General features: G+C 39.3%; 1 protein-coding gene across 1 annotated transcript in view; it reads left to right on the top strand.

The window, feature by feature from the left end:
• The window catches only part of nfatc1 (nuclear factor of activated T cells 1), a 262760-nt gene that overhangs the window by 12895 nt on the left and 226659 nt on the right, over positions 1 to 23206 (top strand). The window contains exon 3 of the mRNA XM_059972556.1: positions 7974 to 8133. Coding sequence (XP_059828539.1) covers positions 7974 to 8133 — 160 coding nt within the window. The remainder of the gene's footprint in view (positions 1 to 7973; positions 8134 to 23206) is intronic.

Genomic DNA, 23206 nt, shown 5'->3' with positions numbered 1-23206 from the left:
AGCCATGTCATTGAAATGTGGTAGACTTCCACGGGGTAATAAGATGTGACTGAGAAATGATTAGTAACTGGTTTAGTATTGTCACATACACTGAGATGCAGTGAAAAACTTTGGTACAAATAATTTCAAAACATAAGTACATTGAGGCAGTAAAAGGAAAAATAAAACACAGAATATAGTATTACAGTTACAGAGAAAGTGCAGTGATCTGGGCTTATCATTAGTATAAAAGATAATGGCTGACATTTTATAACAAGCAGCTCTTGGTGTTATTAGATAAAATATTTAATTTTTTTTGATTTCAATCCAATAACCAATATCTGAAAGAGTGAGGTTCCACATTAGTGTAAGTGTCAGGGAGGTTGATAGGTTGTAATTAAAACTTTTCAAGTTGTTAGAAAATTTACTGACCTTAGATTGGACACATCTTAGTATTTTCTAGTAGGTTTGGTGTATATTTGCCCTACAAATACTGTATACACTCCAGTCAGTGAAACACCTGACTTCTGTCACAGCGTTGGATGTCAGATGTTGTTTCAGGCTTCCCCCTTTAATGATGATGAACTTTTAAAACCTTGTGCCTTTAACGGTAATTGGCTGTATTTTTTTATATACTGAACGTAACTACATTTAATTCTTGGTCAGAAAGCGAGTTAAAGCTCTCTGTCAATCTTTTCAGAAGCTTACAATGCAAAATAGGAATATCTTGGAGTGTTCATTGATAGTACAGGGCTGTGCTGGGAAAGCCGGGATTTATTCCACATCTCTAATCTTTCCAGATCCAAGTTCTTTTAGGCATCAAACCACATTGGTGGGCATGAAATCCCGTATGAATTCTGAGTAAAAATAGCAAACTATTTCTCTTTCAAAAAAAAAGGTACTAGTGAATCAGATGAATTATGAGATAGTAACCTGATAGTTGACTTTTATTGACTTTATTATTTTTAATTAATTACACTTAAATTCTACAGCTATCTTGGTAGGATTTGAACTCCAGTCTGTGCATTGCAGATTAGTCTTCTGGCTTGCTTGATTGGTATAGTAAACACTATGCTGCAGAAATCTGATGTCACAAATCTTACTAATCATTGCACTTAAGAGTGGTGACAGCTGACTTGCGATTTTTTAAATAATCTGATCACTTTGTAATGTAAATCATATTGTTGAACATTTTTGGACTATACCGTAATAGGAGTTAGAGTATCACCCCCATAAGTTATTCCTCCAGTCTGTTTCGTTGTAGCTTAATTCTAGCTGCAAAATGTAAGAGATAGGAAATTCAATCTCTCAAATCTGCTGCACCATTTAACAAACTCTTAGCTGAACGTCTACCTCCAAACCATTTCCTTTCATGCTCATCTATCCGTTCATTCCTCTAATATTTGAAAATCCCTCAGTCTCAGTTTTGGGTGCACTATTTGAACTGAGTCTCCAGTCTTCTGGGGTAGAGAATGCCACAGATTCACTACCCTTAGTGTGAAAAAATGGCTCTTCATTTCAGTCCTAAATGTGCTGTCCCTTATTTTGAGACTGTGAGCTCCGATTTTTAGACTCCATTCAGGGGAATTCCATTGTGCACCTACTCTGTTGAGCCTTCTAAGAATTTTATGTTTCTATATTTGTATTAATTCAATAAATCTAATTCTGAATCACTATTTATTTATTTACTAGCACTGCATTTCTGTATCTGCGACAACATGCTCTACTTCCTGCTTTCTTTTACCTTCTTGGTGTAATTGTGTATGAAATGATCTGCCTAGATGACATTCAAACAAATGTTTTTCACAGTATATGTGATAATGACAGACCAACAAAAAAAAATCGATGTCTGTCAACCTCAAGTCTTGAAAGCCTCGATTCATTTTTTAACCTGAAGAAGAATTCCAGATTTCCATTATAATTTGTGCAGGATTGGTTCCTGTGGATTTGACTCTAGCTCAGCACATTTATTAGAGACCTGATGACCCTGAAAAGTTGCTCAATATTAATAAAATAAACAATGGAATTTCTATTAAAAAACTGTGACTTTTATAAATGTATTCACCTGCAAGAGTTTATTAGTTATTGCAGGCATTCCTTCAGCTGTAGTGAGGATTCTGCAGTGTAATTATTAGCTGCTGGAGCTTTTTAAAACATTTTTTGAGTTTTTACAATGCAACAAAACAAAAAAAAGAGGTTTATACAGTGCTAAACAAACATATCAAAGTACAATTCGTAACAATTAAGCAAAGCACCCATAGTAGAATCGTGTAAAGTTAGTTACCACCCCACCCTCCCACTACCCAACTCCAAGCCAACCTTACAATATATAAAAAAAGTTAATCATAACTACATCACCACAGAGCTGTATTTATAATAAAAAGGTATATTGCCTACTACCTAAACTATAATATGTTAACACATCAAAAAAAGCCATAGATCTTAACTGTAAGAAGCTGGAAGTAAGGGATTTAAATGCAAAAGAAAAAAAAGGGAGGGATGTACCCTTATTCTAAATGGGAATTTTGAAAATATTCAAGAAAAGGTCCCCACATCTTTTGGAACTTCATATCTGAATTAAGAAGTGAATAATAAATCTTTTCAAGGTCTAAGCAGGACATAATGTCTCTGAGCCATTAAGCATGAGTGGGTGGGGCAGCATCTCTCCACCTAAGAAAGACTGCACGTCTGGCCAAAAGAGAGGTGAAAAACAATGTACGATGCTTAGTCGGAGTTAAATGTATGTCAGCTTCTTCCAAAGTACTGAAAAGAGCAATCAGAGGGTTAGGTTCCAAATAGCAATTAAGTACGTGAGATAAAGTTTAAAAAAAACTCTCCAAAATTTCTCCAAGCTAGGACAAGCCCAATACATATGAATAAGAGAGGCCTCACCCCCTTTGTATTTATCACAACAGGAACTAATATCAGGATAGAATCATGACAATTTAGTTTTAGACATATGAGCCCTGTGTACCACCTTGAACTGTAAATGACAGTGGCGAGCATGTGGGGAAGTTGAATTAACTGACTTGAGAATTGAATCCCAAACCTTGTCAGACAAAGAAAAATTTAAATCATGCTCCCAGGCAGTTTTGATTTTGTCGAAGGGGGCTCGCTTCAACATCATTAACATATCTTGAATAGCAGGAAGTAAGCCTTTACCCAGTGGATTCATACGAAGTAACAAATCCACAACATTTTTAATGGGTACCTCAGAATAGTTTGTATTAAAGGGTTGATAAAATGTCTAATTTGGAGATATTTAAAGAAATTAGTGTTAGGTAGGCCAAACTTTACAGACAATTGTTCAAAAGTTGCAAAGTGTTTATCTATGAAAAGATTTTCAAAACATGTAATGCCCTTTCTGTGCCAATCTAGAAATGTTAAATCCTGCATGGTAGGCTGAAAAAGATGATTTTGTAGAAGAGTACTAGAGAGAGGAAAACCGTGAACCCCATTATGTTTTCTGAATTGAGCCCATATTCTCAGAGTGTGTCTGATAACTGGATTAACAATTGATTTAGGCAAATGGCAAGAAAGTGCGGAACCAAGAAGTGGGGAGATGGAGAGATCGGAGCTTTTTAACAATGAATTTCTACATTGGTTCTCTTGCTTGCCTGCTGTAACTTTGGTGGAATGCTTGTAATTGGTGGAAAGGCAGTGGTTTCCAGTGTGTTTATTTTCTGCTAGTGCTATGCTGGATAATGAGGAAACCACTGTATCAATTTACCCTCTCAATTCTGATATCCGCTTCTATTAAGGGAACCCAGTTTCACTCTTTCCAAGTCAGAAACTCCAGGTCTTATGGAGTATAGTAATAGCTATAGTTTATTAAAAATTGACAAATAACATTTGGACAGGGAATCAACAACAGTTGAAGGATACATATGAAGAGATCTTTCAACTGTGATGGCCACTTTTCAACTTGTCTTTATTGTCATATGCGTAGGTACAATGAAAAAAAAAACTTGCTGCAACATCTCGGGCACATAGATACAGACAACACACAAATTATAAATTATATGAGTTACTTGAGACAGTGAAGAAGAAATACTGTTGAAGTAAGGAAATAGTGCAACAAAATCAAAAATGCAAGAGAATGCAGATACTGAAAATCTGGAGCAACACATCCAAAATGCTGATCATTTCACTCCTCATTTTCCTTCCCCTCCCTCATGGCTTGCCCATCACTCATGCCTTTCTTCCTCTTGTTCCTCAGCTCCATCCATTTATTCTATGGTCTGTGGTCCTCTCCTATCAGATAACATCTTGTTTATTCCTTGCCTCTTCTGCATATCACCTCCTATCTTCTCACATCATTCCCACTTCCCCAATTAACTACCTTCTTCTCCTCCTCCTCGCTTGGGTCACCCTTCACCCACCAGCTTGTGCTCATTCCCATCCCTCCACCCTTTTATTCTGGCTTCTGCCTTCTTGCTATTCGGTCCTGATGAAGGTTCTTGGCCTGAAATAGCTACTGTTCATTTCTTTCTATCAGTGCTACCTGATCTACTGAATTCCTCCAGTAATTAGAAACCTGCCTGTTGTAGTGCAACAAGTGGTCTGTACTGCCCTGACACTGAGCCAGGATTAGGCTTATGCAGGGCTAAACCACTGATAGGTTTAGGAAAGTATTTAATCCTAAATCTGATGGTGTGGGAATTTAGGCTTTTGTAGCTCCTGTACAATGGTAGTAGCAAGAAGAGGACATGGCCCACATGGTGTGGATCATTGAGTCATAGAACACTACAACATAGAATTAGGCCCTTCAGCCTGTCTAGTCCATGCTGAACCATTAATCCAACGATTTGCGCCTGGACCATAGCCCACCATACTCCTCCCATCCATGTACCTATCCAGATTTCAAAGTTCAAAGTAAATTTAATTATCAAAGTACGTATACTGTATGTCACCATACATAACCCTGTGATGCATTTTCCTGCAGGCATACTCAGCAAACCTATAGAATAGTAACTATAACAGGATCAATGAGAAGTCAACCACAGTGCAAATGCAAATATAGATAAATAGTAATAAATAAGGAGAACATGACGAAATGAGATAAGGAATCCTTGAAAGTGAAATCATTGGCCTTGGATAATTTCTCTGAGGTGTTGAAATTGATCCTGTGTCCACCACTTCCTCTGACCTCTTCCTCCATGCTCTCACCAGCCTTTGTCTGAAGAAGTTTCCTCTCATGTTTGACTAAATCCATGACCTGTAGTTATTATCTCACCCAACCTCAATGGAAAAAACCTGCTTGTGCCCTTGATGATATTTGCCACCTTCTTGAGGCAAATACCTCATGTAGATGTTCTCAATGGTAGGGAGGATTGTACTCATGATTGATATTGTTGTGGATCATTCCGATTCAGTGTGCCACTAATGGTTATATCCGACGTTTTATTATACAGAGGAAGGAGTTAAAATTATTTGTTAAGTGTTCAGTACAGTAATGAAAGTGTTTTATTTTCCACTTTTGAAACCGTGACTTGAATGCAGCTGAAGTTAAGAATAGTTGTGGAATTGCAACTGCTGTCAGATCAGGTTGACTTGCATCTGAACTTTCTGCTGCCGGCCTTAAATTTAAGAGCATAAGAAATAGAAACAGGAATTAGCATTACACCATTGTTCAATGGGATCATAGCTGCTCTTTTAACTCACTGCCCCTCTTTTGCACATATCCCATTTCCCATAACAGCGCCTTTGGTAGGAAGTCCAAATACTACTTGCATACTGAAGAAATTTCTTTTCATCTCAGTCTTGAATGGCGGACCCTTTGCTTTGAGAAAGGTTTCAATGAGATCCTCTCCTCATTCTTCTGAATTTGAGTGAGTACAGACCCAGAGCCATGAAACGTTCCTCATATGATAACCCTTTCACTCCTGGAATTATCCTTGTGAATCTCCTTTTGACCCTTTGTAATGCCAGCACATCTTTTCTAAGATGAGGGGCCCAAAACTGTTCACAATACTCAAGGTGAGGCCCCACCAGTGCCTTATAAAGCCTCAGCATCACACTTGTATTCTAGACCTCTTGAAATGAATGCTGACATGGCATTTGCCTTCCTCACCACCAACTCAACCTGCAAGTTAACCTTCAGGGTGTTCTGCCCAAGGACTCCCAAGTGCCTCTGCATCTCAGATTCCTGGATTTTCTCCCCGTATAGAAAATTATCCTGGCATTTGTCCTGTTGAGATGTGTAGGAACATTGTTGACTTTGATAACACCTCTTACTCTTCTAAGCTTGCTAGGAAGGGTTATCTGAACTGACCCTACTTAACTGAGAGTTCTTCTGGAGTCGAACAGATTCTGAGAAACAACTAGACCTCAGGTGGTGGATCCTGAGGTCTTATCCTAGAATGCCCCAACAAAGACATTTAAACTGTTTTTAAATATCTCCGAAGATATTTAAAGGATGACACAAACTGGCTTAAATAATGAGTAATCATTAAAAAATTAAAAATATCTTAAGTACTATCTTCACACCCCCAGTACCTATTCCCCATCACTGAAATAAAAGGAGTCGCACACATTACGTTACTCATCCCTGGCATAAAATTTACAGCTGAATACAAAGTTAGGCCTCTTCTCTGTGAGTGACTTTCTCCAACACTGGACTCAGTAGCAAGTCCATGTTAAATGGCAGAGAGAAGTTGGATTGTTGAAAGGAAATAAATGGTTCTCTGTGGAACTGCCGGCCAAGCAAGCACATGTTCAGCTGATTATATTTCATGCAAGTGACTGAGGACTAATTCATGAACCTCCTCCCCCAATCTTGTTAAAAGTTTCATTTCCCATGAAATTTTCAGTTTTCATTAATTATTTTTAAATTGAAAATGTAAAGTTAGAGACAAAAATAATTTATGGTTGAAGATTCATTATACTCAATAAATGTTTGATTTAAAAAGTATTTATGGTCGATCTTTTTAAGTGCATTTTCTCATTTAATTTACTTGACAAAATGTTTTATAGCATGATTTAGAGATAAATAAAAAGTACAACATAGAAAACATTTGAAACCATCTCCAAATTTAGTTAAGGGTGTTTTGCTGTCCTATTTTGCAATGCTTAAATAAGCTCAAGTTAAATGTAATTCTTCAGAGGAAAATTGTAAATAAAATTATTAAAAATAATAAAAAAAAATTAACACCTGCAGTTGTATGAAAGTTTTGAATTTCCTTCTTATGACTAACTTTGTGTAAAATTAGAAAAACTACATTCATCTTAATTTAGTAAAAAATATTGACTAATTTCCGGATCACGTAAAATTAATTTACATTATGATAGCCACAATCTATCTTAAAGATGGCTGATATCTTGGAAAATAAATCTAGTAAAATCATATTTCTTGTAAGTTTCAAACCAATAAAAAATTATTACCACAAAATAAGACGAATTGAGAGAGGAAATGTCACTGGTGGATTCACTCTCTTATTTGCTCATTTCTTTGCTTATTCTGAGAAGCTGTACATACAATACAAAAGTTCTGTGACCATTAACTGGTTATCCTGTTGCACAAACTTATATCGTTTGGGAATTTTTTGGAAGAAATCAGCCTTGTTATGTGCATTCAAACATTAAGCCAAGGACAAGATTCATATTGAGAGCGATACAAATCTAGGCTACAGGAAATGAATTACTTAGCCGAGATAAGGTCTTACCTTTACTTAATGATGCAAAGTAACATCATAATAAAAACCATCTGATTGAAAGCCAGTTCTTGATGTAATGTAAACTCCCTGTGGTTGTTAAAAATGCTTTGTAAATCTTGTTTTATTTAAATGTGATACTGAGTGCCATGATGTATAGACCAAAACTTTGCTCTTCAGGAGAGTAAAATAAATTAGTATTTGAAATTGTCACATATCTGTGATTCGATATTTCTGAAAGAAAGGTAAACCTGAAATATGTCACCCTATGTTGACACAGAATTCATGTACTCTGTGTGATTAAAGCATGTTGCTAAATTACACTTGTTTCCTTTTGCTTAGCTCTGCTTTGCCTGCCCTTGACTGGCAGTTGCCATCCCATTCTGGACCGTACGAGCTGGAGATTGAAGTACAGCCCAAGTCCCATCATAGAGCACACTACGAGACGGAGGGCAGTCGTGGAGCTGTAAAGGCGTCTGGCAGCGGACACCCAGTTGTGCAGGTTGAAATGCTACGTTAATACAACTGGTTTCTTACAGATACTAACCATACTTGCAGCATGCACAATGGTTCCTTAGTTTAGGAGTAGGTGTATTGCATTGCTTCTGCAGCATGCGCTGCAGCGCAGTTCCGCTGTAAGCCCCTGTGTAATTGCAGTTACTGTTTTCTCAAGGGTGTGGGTGTGCAGTAAGGTTGACTTGGATTTATGTGCTGTGGGAAGGTAGTGGTTGGTGGTTTAGTGGGACCAACCAGCTGGCTAAACATTACAGTGCAGTTTAGAATCAAACATGTTGGGGTGTGAGGCTGGAGTCACATATATGGCTGTGTAGGACATCACACAGTATTAAAACAGTCTTTTGGCCCAGCTTGTTCATGTTGACCAAGGTGTTTATCCAAGGTAGTCCCACTTGCCCACGTTTGGTCCATATTCCTCAATCTTTTCTATTCTTGAACCTACCTAAACTTCTTTTAGTCATTGCTCAAAGTTTAAATATATTATCAAAGTACATGTATGTCACCATACAGAACTCTAAGATTCATTTTCTTGTGGGTATTCATAGTAAATACAAGAAAGAGAATATAATCAATGAATTAGAATTTAGAATTTATTAAAAAATTTACAACCATTCCACAACATGATGGAGTACAAATCTTTGTGTTATTACTCTGTTGCAATGTACAGGCATGTGAATTTAAAAATCTAATGGCTTGTAGGAAAAAAGCTGTCCTGTAGCCTGTTGGTCCTGGCTTTAATGCCGTGGTGGTGTTTGCCAGATGAAGCAGCTGAAACAGTTTGTGTTTGGGGTGCCTGGTGTCCCCGATGATCTTCCAGACCTTCTTTCTGCACCTGCTGCTATAAATGTCCTCAATGGAGGGAAATTTACATCCACAAATGCACTGGGCTGTCCGTACCACTCTCTGAAGTGCCCAATGTTCGAGGTTGGTGCAGTTCCCATACCAGGTGGTGATAGAGCCAGTCAGGATGTTCTCAGTGGTGCACCTGTAGAAGGTCTGGAGGATTTAGGGGCCCATGCTGAGGTGGAAGAGATGCTGTTGTGCTTTTTTTTTTGCCACAAAGCTGGTGTGTACACAGTCCGGGTGAGATAATTGGTGATGTGTATAGTGAGGAACTTGAAACTACTCACCCTCTCAACTGCAGGCCCATTGATGTTGATTAGGCCAAGCTTGTCTCCGTTCATCCTGTAATCCACAATCAGCTCTTTTGATTTTTGGACATTGAGGGAGAGGTTGTTATCCTGGCACCACTGTGTCAGGGTGTCAACCTCTCCTCTGTAGGCTGTCTCATTATTGCTAGAAATAAGGCTGATCAAAGTCATGTCATCTGCGAATTTGATCAGCAGATTGGAGCTGTGCATGGGTGTAAAGGGAGTAGAGGAGGAGACTCAGAACACAACCCTGGGGTCACCTGTGTTGAGGGTCAGAGGGGCAGAGGTGAGGGAGCCCATCCTTAACATCTGTCTGTGATCCGATAAGAAGACTAGGATCCAGCTGCACAAGGTGGGGTGCAGGCTGAGGTCTCCGAGGCTCCAGACAAAATATTTCCCAGGTGACGCTATCAAAGCAGCCTTGTAACATCAAGTCTGATTGGTTGGACCAGAAGTGGATAGTTTTTCACTATGGCTGCTTCCTGCTTCAACTTTGGCCTGTAGGCAGGTAGGAGAAAAATGTAGGAATGGTCAGACTTTCCAAACGGGAGCTGGAGAAATGGTTTGTAGGCATTGTGGAAGGGAGAGTAGCAGCGGTCGAGTATGCTCCCTCCCCGTGTGCTCACCTCGATGTGTTGGCAGAACTTCGGGTAAGCCCTGATCAGTCGCGCTTGGTTAAAGTCTCCAGCGATGATCAAAGCAGCCCCTGGGCATGTGGTTTCATGGATATTAATGGTTTCACAAAATTCATTGAGAGCCAGGTTGGCATCGGCCTGTGGTGGGATGTACACAGCTGTAATAATAACAGACGTGAATTCTCTAGGCAGCCAAAAATGTCGACATAGCAGCATAAGGTTCTCCAGATCCGGGAGAAAAAGGATTTTGCTGAGAACAGACAACAAGATGGACAAATACAACAGAAAAAATATAATAAGTAAGCAATAAATATCGAGAACATGAGGTGAAGAACTTGAAAATGAGTCTATAGGTTGTAGGAATAGTTCGGTGATGAGTTGAGTGAAGTTATCAACTTTGGTTCAAGACCCTGATGATTGAGGCGTAATAACTGTTTCTAAACTTGGTGTGAGTCCTGAGGCTCCTGTACCTCCTTCATAATGGCAGCAGTACGAAGAGAGCATAGTCAGGATGTTGGAGGCTCTTGATAATGGATGCTGCTTTCCTGCGACAGTTGGACTCACTTCTACAGCTCCTTCTGGCAGCTCATTTTCATATATTGAACACCCTCTATGTGGAGAAATTTCCTCTGAAGTCCCTTTTTAATCTCTTCCTTCTCCCATTGAATGTGTCTTTTTGTTGTAGACTACCTTACACAGGGAAAAAGTGAGTGATTAAATTGCATTCAAATGGAACAAACTAGTATTAATACAGGCACTGCTTTTAGGAGAGATGGCATCTATTTGGTTAAGGCAAAGTTGACAATGGAGCTCTTGGGCTTCAAGAACCATTTAGCCAGAACTATTGAATGTGGTATTGTAACAGTTAGGCAAATGGGCCAGGCATGTGTTTGAATCCCATTTGGGGAATTTACATTTAAATAAATCTGGAATGAAAGGTTAGAATCAGTCATGAAGCATCTTTCCTTCCCTACAAAAGGTAAGTACATGTGAGATCACATATCTTAGATAGCAGAGAGAGCTTTTACAAGAAAAAGTGAATCATTAAAGACTAGGGTTGCTGTAAAAATGGTGTAGAGGGGAAAGAGGGCATGAAGTTAAGTAGCCAATGATCAGTGTTAAGTGTTGAATGGTTGCCCTTTCTGTAACAAGTATTTGTATATTGCCTTGGTCAGAACATAGACAGCAACTACATTTTCTTTGAACACCACAGTCATATAGCACAGAAACAGGCCCTTCAGCCCAATTTGTCCATGCTGACCTTTTTCCCACCAAAACAAGTCATATTTACCCACGTTAGGCCCAAATGCCATGAAATCTTTCCTATCCCCATACCTGTCCAAATGTCTTTGAGTGTTGTTATTGTTTCTGCCTCAGTCACTTTCTCTAGCGTCTCACAACATAGACACGCCACTTACTGCATGAGGAAGTTGTCCCTCAGGTTCCTTTTAAACTTTTCACCTTTCATCTTAAACCTATGCCCTCTAGTTTTTAATTACCTTTCCCTAGGATAAAGACCATATGCATTTATCTTATTTGTGTTCTTTATAGTTTTTCTGGACCTCTATAACTTTATCCCTCAATCTCCTAGATTCTAAGCTATAAAGTCTTGTTCTGCCTGTCCTCTCTATAACTTAGGCCACTGAGTCCTGGCAGCATTCTTGTAAACCATTTTGGAAATGGAGGTAGCAGTAGCATTTATTCAGTAGATAGGGATCTCTTCATCTATGTCTATCTTGACCCTTGACCCTAGGGTTCAAGGTTGAATAAAATTGCTGTGTGATAAATCACCATCTACATCGAGGGAATGTTTGCATTCCTTCGTTCTCTGGTTTTTTGCTTCGAAGAGGTGAAGCTGAAGTTCCTACTGACAGACAAATTGCCCACTGTTGCCAGTTGCCTTTCAGTCTGACTCCAGATGCAGTCAGCTCCCAGGTAACTGCTGATGCTGTGCAGAGCATGCCCTCTCTGAGTGCGTGACGAGCTGCACTCACTGAATGGCTTTGTCAGCCAATGAGAACCTGGCCCTTGTCTACACTATCAGTGACATCGAAGGAGTATGGAAGTCTTTGACTTCCACTAAAATAAAAGTGACAAGGCATTAACTTAATAAATATTTAAACTTTAAAAATCTGAGTGAAATCAGATATATAAAAAAAATCTTCTTAACGTTTCCACTGTTAATCTGATAAAGTTCAGAGGTTTGAGAGCAAGAACATCTGAGGTGACCTGAACTGCCCTTACAGACTCCATAAGGAATCCCGATAGAATTAGGAACATGTTTTGGGGTCAGCACCTATAGAAATGGAAGGTTCAGGAGCCCTGAGTTTCTGCTCAGTAAATTATTCAACAGCCAGCATCTTGGCTGGTTTTCAAATGGAAGATCTGCCCCGTTATATTGGATCATAAATTGTATGATGATTGTATGTTGATCAATTTTATACGCAGAACTGCTTTCTTTATATGATACCACCAGACATTCAGGGTGGCTGAGAATTAAGCTGTTGAACAAGGCTTGTGAAGCAGCCACAGTGTTGTAGCCACAAGTTCTATTAGCACATTCAAAAACCAGAATGCAACTCAAGAGGAAGTAAGTGGGTGTATTCCCTTTGCTTGTGAAGCTGAAGAACTATTTTCCCAGTAAATTGCAAGTACTTTAGATTAATTGGGTCAAAATTTCTTTTAACTCACAAATTAAAACACAGCTACAGACTTGCGCTGCATATTTCGTAGACTACCCAAATTTAAGTTTATTGACATACACAGGGGATAAATACCATGGAAATGAGCTTTTTGCAGCAGCAACATGGTTTATTACAAACATAATGTTTGTTCAATAAACAAATTAAAATAAATTATGCATAATTTACATGGCAAAATAAATGTAATGATATTAGTGCAAGTTGACTGAGGGAGAAATAAATATAGTCCAAGGTAGTGTTAGGGTTTTTCAGGTTAATTCAAGAACCTGTTGGCAATGGGGAAGAAGCTGTTGTTGAACCTTGAGGTGCGAGTCTTCAGGTTCCTATACCTATGGCCTGATGCCAACACTGAGTGAGGCTATGGCCTGGGTGGTGAGGGTCCTTGATGATAAATATAGCCTTTCTGGGATTTCACCTCTTACAGAAGTCCTGAATGGTGGGGAATAGCTGTAGGCTTTTAGACAGGGATCATGAAGCAGTCCAAGACTAGGTTAATAGTTAATAGTAGTTAACTTGTTTGGGTCCTAATGTGGTTTGGTTTTGATATTGTTATAGAATCTGCCTGATCTCTATCTCCATTCATACTTTGTGTCTCAAGCCATGGTTTGACATCTTCAGTTACCTTTCCTTTGGCACTTTTAAAGAGGTGATAAATTACAACTGTTTAGCAAATCCACATGATAATGCAAGACCTGTATTGAAATGGTACTGGTCTGGAGTTTGGTCATTGGGAGCCAATGCAGATTTCCAATCCAAGTAATTTGCTGCAATGAGCTTTGATGTTCAATTCTGACAGAGAAAATAAGGCAAACTTGTGATCTGCCCATCGGTTGTAATGGAGAATCTGCTGGAGTAGCCTGTGACAACCTAGCGCATGGAATGTTGCCTTATGACTTTCAACAGAGGTGAATGTCTGTGATGCACTGTGATAATTATTAGTTCGTATGTTCAGCTATTCTGTGCTTAAGGATTTTTCACCTTTGTTCTAAGGTTTGCAAAGTCAAAGGCAGCTTTATTGTTATAGCACACGTATGCACAGGTGCAATGAAAAACCTAGTTGCAGCAGCTTCAGAGGCCGGTAGTGTCAGATAAGCAGCATGTACAAGGAAATATAAATTAAGCATAAATTTTGTGCAGATTTTGCAAGAAACACACGTTGGAAAAAAAGGAGAGAAGTTGAAAGTGCTTATGATGTAGCGGTAATGAGGGATTAGGGTTGTACAAGTTGGATCAAGAACTGAATTGAACTGAAGGGAAGTTGTATTTTGGCCCTGATGCTGTGGTGCTCGGGCAACTTTAACTCCTGCCTGATGGTATCTACAAGAAGATGGCATGGCCGAGATGACTTTAAATGGAGAGATATTGCAGGCATCGCTCAGCTAGCTGCAAGCCTTTTCTAAAGCTCTATTGTGGGTGGAGCATATTTTGTCTTCCCTACCCCTGCCCAGACATGAACCCATTGCATTGAGGAAGGCTGTGTTGGTGTACAAGACTTTGTCACAAGGGATCAAACTGGCTGCCAACCCTGAGCTTCCCTTGTTTGTACTTTTTAAAGCACATAGTTAGAATGATAAGTGACACACTGGCCTTTATTGCAAGAGAGTAGGTGTTCAGAAATAAATATGTTTTAGAAATAAGGTTGTTTGCAATGATGAACCCATGCCTGGAGTTGATTCTTTTGGAGGCAGTCCAGGTTAGTTTATGAGATAGGACAGTTGTCCTACCACAGGCAGCTAAAAAAAGTTGTATCTTTGATGTTTAAAGGAATAATAAGGGTTGATCTTCTTGAAATAAATACGATCAGGAATGTCAGAAATGAAAAGTTTTTGTAGTGGGAGAGTCTTGAATGTGGACACTTAGTTACCAGCTAAGTGGAGCGATCATTTAAAACTTCTCAAAGCAGGTGGTGTACTTCTGATTTTTCTAACCCAGAGGGGTGCGGAAACAAGATCCCTGGAAATCTTTAAAGAGGAAGTACATACTATTTGGAACATTGTGGAATTAAAAGTCTATGCGGAGTTAGCACGCAACAGGAGTTGTGGCCTGAGACAGACAGATTGACTTGAATGATAGTGTAGGCTTCAGGTGTTACTCCTGCTCTTACAGTCATCTGCTTTTATTTTCTCTGGTGGCTGGTAGCCATTGTTCATGGCCTCCTGCTGCCCACCGGTACTGGTCCAATACATTTTGCCCCATTCCCTTTCCTGGTGACAGATGTAATTCACTGCACCAGTCTACCAAGCGACCCCCATCTTTTTGCATTGGTTGTGACTGTATGGGTAGTGGTTCCATCTGAAGGCCTGTGAGCTCACATTCCACTCCAGGGTTGTCCTTAGGAATCCAGGTTGACACTCCTGTGTGGTACTGAGGGAGTGCTGCACTGATAGCGTTGCTATCTTTTGGATGAGATGTAATCTCACCTTCCTCCTGTAAGGACCATGATGCTATTTCAAAGAGTGCAAGAAAATTAGCTTGTCAAATATTTATCCATTGATCCAAAATGGGTTACTTAGCCATGAACACATTCCTAAATATAGTAGCATCCATTTGTATTATATATTAAGCAGTGCTGTATAGAAGATTGCACAACTAGTCACATTCCATTACCCAATGTGCACACAAGGATGTGAGTCATTGTCTACTGATTGGTGAGACGAGACATAGCCAATTCCCCACCTCGGCATCACCTAGTCCACTCCATCATTATCCTTCCCAATGTTGATTAGCCCATTGCTATGACACGTTATCAACAGCCATCCTTAACAAAACCTTGTTGTCTAAGGCATTTTGTTAATAAAGTGGCATATAGTTAAGTGTTTTTTTAAAATGAAAAAGTGTGTTAATTTCTCCCTTTTTGTTGATTTGTTATTAGGACAGTACACCCATTCATTGAATTTTATGCAACATAATGTTGCCAGACAATCTTAGACTGATCTGTTATTTGTAGATTTGCTTGTAGTTACTTTTTTTATTGCCATGCACAGAAAAAAACTGAGTTTAAGGGTTGCAAGGAAACACAACTCTGACAATCCTCAGCACGAATTTTAGTGATGAAAGTATTTGAGTTAGGAATTCAGCCTTGATTGCTTGAGCAAGATAATAACAGATACACACTGCACTCTTTCCAGCACCCTTTTCAGTGCCTTCATTGGAGCCACGTTTCAGAAGTGGTGAACATTGCAAAATTACTCCCGTGTAAGCGCATTCTGTGTAACTGGCCGAAGACTTGTCGACTCTTTTTGAACTGCCAGGAGTTTACAGTTGTTAAGTTGCGGCGTGCAGAGTGCCAGATGGAGGGCAGAAATAAAGTGATTCTGCCTCTGTGCAGACATAACCAAAGACTTTCCTGTGAATTTTAACTATGTGGTTTACCAAAACAAAAACTGACAGCATGCAGCTGCTGGGAGCCACATCACTGCACATGGCTGTGAATGTAGAATCTGCACCCTTTACAACAGCAGGAAGTAACATTGTTTAAGAACAACTGCAGAAGAAATAGCAGGAGTGATTGGGCCTTATAGGTTCTCAAGTCTGATACTCCCATTGTGTAAGAAAATGGCTGATCTGAGAGCCTCACCACCACCACTTTTCTAGTTGTACCCAGCCCTTATCTCACCAAAAATCTTTCTATTTCAGCTGGCATTCACTGGGAGCATAACTGGATGTTTCCCTTCATATAAGTACACAAATTCAGTCTAGAAGTAGACCAATTGGCCCTCGTAAGTCTTCCCTGCCATTTACTAAGTTTATGTTAATCTGATTGTAACCTCATCTTCTGCTCTAACTCCCCCTAGAAGTTTGCAAATGATATCCTGGTAGTGGCTGAGTAGGAAATAATGATGAGTCAGAGTAGAGAAAGGATATAGAATTGGCCAGATGGCATGGTGTCATGATAACAATCTTTCTCCCTATCTCAGCAAAACAGATGTGCTGGTCATTGGCTTCACAAAGAGGGGTGCTGCATATGCTTCGGTTTACAGCAATGATGCTGATTTTGAGGTTGAGAGCTTCAGGTTCCAAGGAGTGAACATTACCAATAAACTGTCCTGGTACAGCTAAGTAGATGCCTTAATGAAGAAACCACAGGAACACATCTACTTTCTTGGGGGGGCTAAAGAAATTTGGCATGTCCCCTTTGGCCCTCACCAATCCTATCTATTCACCAAAGCAAGTATTCTATCTAGATGCATCCTTTTGGTCTGCCCCAAAACTAAAAGAAGTTGCAGAGTTGTGGACATAGTTCAGCACATGACGATAGCCAACCTCCCCTTCATAGACCCTTCTGCGCTTTTCGCTACCTCTGTGGAGCAGTCAGCAAAATCAAAAACCCCTCTCACCTCAACGTCTTCTTCTGAAACCCGCCCCCCCCCCCACACCATTGCGCAGATCATACAAAAGCATGAATGTACCTACCAGCAGGCTCCAGGACATCTTCAACCCTGCTGTTAAAAATCTATTGAGCAGTCTCCGTGCGTGGAAAGGTGGATTTGTGACTTACGATCTGTCCCCTCATGGCCTTCTGCTTTTTTTGTCTGCACTGTACTTTCTCTGTAACCGTAGCATTTTATTTTGCTTTCTGTTATTGCTTTTCCCTCGTACAACCACACTGCAATGATTTGCTGAAATTATCTGTATGGATGGCATGCAAAACAAAGTTTTTAGCTGAACCAAGACGTCCCATTATTTATAAGCACTGAACTCTGATCCTGCTCAAGAGGAATTATCCTCTTGACGTCAGTCTTGTCATGACAGCCCAGGATCTTAAATGTTTCAGTCAATATGAAAGCAAATTTTAAGAGGTATTTAGACAGGCACTTGAACAAGCATGGAACAGATCTGTGGACCATGAGGAGACAGATGGGTTGAGTGAGATTGGCATTTTAGTTGGTGCCGATATGGTTTTCCTGTGCTGTACTTCTCCATGTCACACTCACTCTTCTAAACGCCAGCAGGTACAAGGCCAGTCTCTCCCACCTTCGTAAATAAGGCAACCCTCCATTCCAGACACAACTCTGGTAAATCAACTCTGAGTTGCTGCAAATGCATTCCATCCTTCCTTAATGAAGGATACCAAAACTGTGCACAATTATCCAATGTGATCTCATCAACAGAACATACAAGGGTAAACTTCCAATTTTGATCTTCAATTCCCCTAGCGATAAACTACAACACTTCATTACCCTTACGTACTTGCTGTACTTGCATACTAGCGTTTTGTGGGTAATGCAAAGCAGACTCAAGTACATTCAGGTTTCTTCAGTCTCTCAGCATATATGATCTGTAAAGATTTGAAAGGCTGAATATTCTCTGCCTTTGCTACAATTTTCTATGATCCTATGATTTAAAATTTGAAAGAATAAGAATTACCATACATATTTAATCCAAAGAGTGCTAATAAAGTTGCATGGGATGATGGGGTTAGTAAAACAGCTGGTGTAACAGGGTAGCGTAGTGGTTAGTACTATGCTTTACAGAACCAGTGACCTGGGTTCAATTCCTGTAAGGTGTTTGTATGTTCTCTCTGTGACCACATGGCGTTCCTCCTACGGTCCAAAGATGTACTGGTTGGTAAGCTAACTGATCATTGTAAATGGTCCTGTGATTAGTCTAGGGTTAAATCGGGGGATTGTTGGCAAGTGTGGCTCGATGGGCCAGAAAACCCTATTAAATGACATAAATAAATGCAGAATGTCCATTTCATACATCACTACAGAAGATTTCACAGTTAAATATATGCATATATATAGTTTCAGGTTTTAACTCGATCATTCATTTTTATTAAACTGAATGAGAATATCAAGAGGAGATTTGATAGAAGTCCTTACTGTCATTATATAAAATAAGTAAAGAGAAAGTGTTTTCAATGGCCGGAGAGTTGAGCATCAGAAAAAAAGAAGGCATAGATATAATGGGACTGACTAAATAAAATAGAAAGAGTTGCTAATTTTAATTCTACCAGGGTTAATCTAGGCATTATCAACAAACAATTAGTTTCTCTTCATTTTGTGTCCACTCTTGTAGGGTTTCAAGTGTTTTGATGAGATAGTCCCTATTATAAATTAAGTTGCTTTATTACTGTCATATGTACCAGTGAAAAACTTTATTTTGCATGCCATCCGTATAGATAATTTCATTACATCAGTACATCAAGGTAGTGGAAAGAGAAAGCAATAACTGAGAACAAAAAATAGTGTTATAATTATGCAAAAGTGGAGTGCAGGCAGATGATAAGGAACAAGGGTCATGTCAGTGTAGATTGTGAGGCGAAGAGTTCATCTTTACTGTACAAGTTGTCAATTCAGAAGTCTTATAACAGCAGGACAGAAGCTGACCTATCTTAAGTCTGGTGGTACATGATCTTCTGCCCAGTGAGAGGGGTTGAAGAGAGAATGCCTGGGAAAGGAAGAGTCTTTAATTATAGTACTTTCACTGCAAGAAGTGTAGACAAAGAGCATGGAGGGAAGGTAGTTGCTGTGCTGTGTCGAACTCTGCAGTTTCTTGCATCCTTGGGTAGAGCAGATGCCATAATAACCGATGATGCATCTGAATGGGATGCTTTCTACACTGTGTCCCCTCCAAAAAAAAATTATTTATTTACAGATGCAGTGCAGAACATTGGGCTGATTGCCTAGCAACCAAACTATTGAAGCCTAGCATAATCGCACAACAATTTGCAATGACCAATGAACCTACAAAGCAGTACACCTTTGGAACGTGGGATGAAACAGGTGCACCCAGAGGAGTCCCACACATTCGTGGAGAGGATCTACAAACTCCTTACAGATGGCACTAGAATTGAACTCTGAACTTCGATGTACTGAGCTGTAATAGCATCATGCTAACTGCTACATCACTGTGGCACCTGATTGATGAAGATCAGCAGGAACATGCTGAATTACTTTAGCCTCCTGAGGAAGTAGAGTTGCCTGTGCACTTTCTTGGCTGTGGTGTTTGTGTGATAGGACCAGGACAAGCTATTGACAATGCTTACTGCTAGGAATAAGAGCTGTTACTTGAATGTATTCGTTTAAACTAATGTGTGCAAAATAGATATTTGCCATGATAAGCTGAGTTACAGATAGTGACATTGGTAGCACCATATTGTCAAATATTTGTTGCTTCTATTAAGGAAAATAAAAGTGAAAATATATATAACATGCATTGTTTACTTCTGGTTTGGATATTATATAAGAAGATATAAAGTACAGTATATAAATAATAGGAATTTGTAATTCTGATTGTCTTTGGTTGCCACTGAGGTGCAGGGAAGATTTGAGGAGATAACAAAAAGATATATTTGCAAAGATAGGACAGATTAGAGATGGCTTCTTCAGGAAAGTGAAGGTGGAGGGATGACCTTTCAGATTTGAGATGTCCTGATAGGACTTCGTGTAGAGGAGACATAATCTAGGGGCTAAAGCTACAAGATTTCCACTAGTAAATCTAACTACTGCTTATTGGCTTGAGTGTGGAACTTATTATCACAATTAGTGTAAGCCCACTTAATATGTGAGAGTGGAAGAAATGAAGGTGGTTCCTTCTGGTTTAAAATGAAGAAAATATGGCGCATGAAGGTCAGCACAGATCTGTCGGGCTGAATGGTCTATTTCTGTTCCACTATAACATTCTTTGTAGAGTGATTATGATAAGTAGCAAAGCCTTGAATGAGGTAAAGATTCTCAATATGTGACCTTATTTAAAACGTACAGTGGCATTTGGATCCTAATTGTAGATATAATAATCCCTTTTAAGACTACTAAGGTCTTGCATTAAATATTTTGGGATTGATTTTTTGCAAAGTATTTATAGGGTTTAATGTCCTGGCATAAAGGCTCTGTTTTATTAGTCTGCAAAAGAGCAAAATGTGCTGCCCTAGCAATATTAGTCAATACCTGAGCTCTGGAACAAAAGCTTGTATTCATATTGTGCCAGTAGCACAATAACATCTCCCAATGTGCATGAAAGGAGCATCATTAAACAAAGTTTGACATCGAATCATAGAAGAAGATATTGTGACAGGTGTTTGGAAGCTTTAAGGAGCATCTTAAAAGAAGGAAGTCTCTTATACGCTTCACAACTTTTTAATCTTTCAATCACTTCAGAACCAATGAAATACTTTAAAACTGGAAATTGCTATTGGAAATTTGCATATTTGGCATTGATCTGTTTTTAGGGATGTTTCTTGAGGACTAATATTGGCCAGAGTACCAGAATTAACCGATTGGCACTTCTTTAAAATTGTGACATGGAATATATTATAACCAGATGAGAAAACAGATGAAACAGTATTTCCAACAAAGCACTCTTCCTCATGTTTGATGATGACTAGTTTTTTGCCATGTCTGTTCAAGTCTAGCTCCCCTGGTCTTTAGGGAGCAGAGGTGGTGTATGCCTAGGACAGGACAGGATGAAAGGAAGCAGTTTTATTGGGATTTAGGACATTGGATTTCTGGGTGTGGCTGAACAGACCAATAGCTGCAGAAAAACTATGATGAATAGAAGGCCTGACATTAGAGAGGTGATCTTTTAAAAAGCTAATTGAAAGTGAATTAGGAGATGAATATTTTCCAGAGGAGGACAAAAAGGGAGTAGATTTGGGAGAGAGAGGGGCACATGTGGAATGAGAAACAAGGAAGCAACTGGATCTGTCCTGTTTGTTATGACAAATTGGGAGCAGTCAGACTACTTGAGATGCTAGGGATTAAAGGGATAACCACTTACTCCAGAGTAAATGGGATATATACATTAAAAAAAGGTTACTCAGCTCATCTTGTCCCTTCTGGTTCTCATACCCCACTTGAGTGTCCTCATGATAATCAGCATTAATATCTATCTGCATAATCTTTGATTCATTTCTCTCTCACACACTTATCCAGTTTCCCATGAACTGATTTGAGCCAACTGCTCTCTGGGGGAATGAGCTACCCTTTCATATCAGTAAGGAAAGTCCTCCTGAATTCTTTGCTGGCAATGTTCAAAATAAATTTATTATCGAAGTACGTGTATGTCACCATATACAACCTGGAGGGATTATGCAGTAAATCCAGGAATCAAGGAATCGATGAAAGACCACACCCAACAGGGTAGACAAACAACCAAGGTGCAAAAGACAACAAATTGTTCAAATACTAAAGAAGGAAGAAATATTAACAATAAATATGCAACGTATCTTGAGAACATGAGATGAAAAGTCTTTGAATGTGAGTCCGTAGATGATGGGAACATTTCAGTCATGGGGAGAGTGAAGTTATCCCCACTAATTCAAGAGTCTAATGACTGAGGGGTAATAACTGTTCTTGAACCTAGTGGTGTGGGTACCGTCTTTCTGATGACATCAAAGAAAAGAGAGCATGACCCAAGTGGTTGGGGGTCCTTGAGGATAGATGCTGCTTCCCTATAACAGTGCTCCATATAGGTGTGCTCAATGGTGGGGAGGGTTTTATCCATGATTGACTAGGCCCTATCCACTCCTTTCCATTGTAGGATTTTCCATTCAAGAGCATCACTGTTTCCATGCTAGGCTGTGGTGCAACCAGTCAATATACTGTCCACCAAAGGTTGGGGGAGTTTCTAAGGAGAATTGAACTCTGAGTAAAGAGAATTTAGTGAATTGAGACAGAAGTTGACACCAAGATGATAAGAAGTCTCTTGGTCCAGAGGATTAGGGAAGAAATCAGTGAGGTCTAACTTACTGAGAGGTACTCAGTGGTGCTGGAAGGGGAGGCAGTCTAAGTAAAGATAGAACACTTTGCAGCAAGAGCAAGAGATGTGCACATTTCCACTGTATCCATAATAGTCAATGATAGAGAAATCTGTTAGAAGTAGATGGAAGTTGTGAGCTGTTACCAAACTAATGACTGTTACAAAAGTATGGGAAACCTGAAAAATAATAGGCAGTATATATGGGAAAAATACCCAGTCCTTCCCCATTTTCATTAAGTACAATAACCTCCCTTTTGTAAGTGAGATATTCTTTTGGTAATGAAAACTTTGTCTGCAGTGTTAAAATTTTATAACAGATATCTTTCTGTCTGCATTTAGGTAATGTTCAGATTAAGATTAATACTGTTTGGATACACATATTTTATGAATACATATTTCATATTTTGAAGCTCAATAATGGGGCTTTGTTTAAGGCCCAGGTCATCAATCTGTCAGCACTTTCCTGCAATAACTTTACCACAAAGTGAAGGAAGCCATCAAGTTTTTGAACTTGGATATGTCTGTGCTGCTTACCCCGCTGCATTGTAACAACATTGATAATGCTGCAGAAATTAAGTTTCCATGCATAATTCCTCTAAGGCAGCACTTTTTCTTATTGCTGTAGTCTCCTCCAGTCCTACAACCTCTCTATGCTCTTCTGATTCCAGCCTTGATAGTTCCAATTTTCTATACTTATAACATTTTCTGCTGCTTAGTTCTTCTTATATTCAGTCCTGAAGAAGCATCTCAGCCTGAAACGTTGACCGTCTACTCTATTCCAGAGAAGCTGCCAGGCCTGCAGGTTTTTGTGTGTGTTGCTTCGACTTCCAATACCGTACAGGTTTTCCCCGCTATCCGAAGGTAGAGTG

The sequence above is a fragment of the Hypanus sabinus genome, chromosome 1, assembly GCF_030144855.1.
Source record: "Hypanus sabinus isolate sHypSab1 chromosome 1, sHypSab1.hap1, whole genome shotgun sequence".
NCBI classification, from domain to species: domain Eukaryota; kingdom Metazoa; phylum Chordata; class Chondrichthyes; order Myliobatiformes; family Dasyatidae; genus Hypanus; species Hypanus sabinus.
Note: the sequence above shows the minus strand (reverse complement) of the source record. Positions and strands in the feature narration are given on the sequence as shown.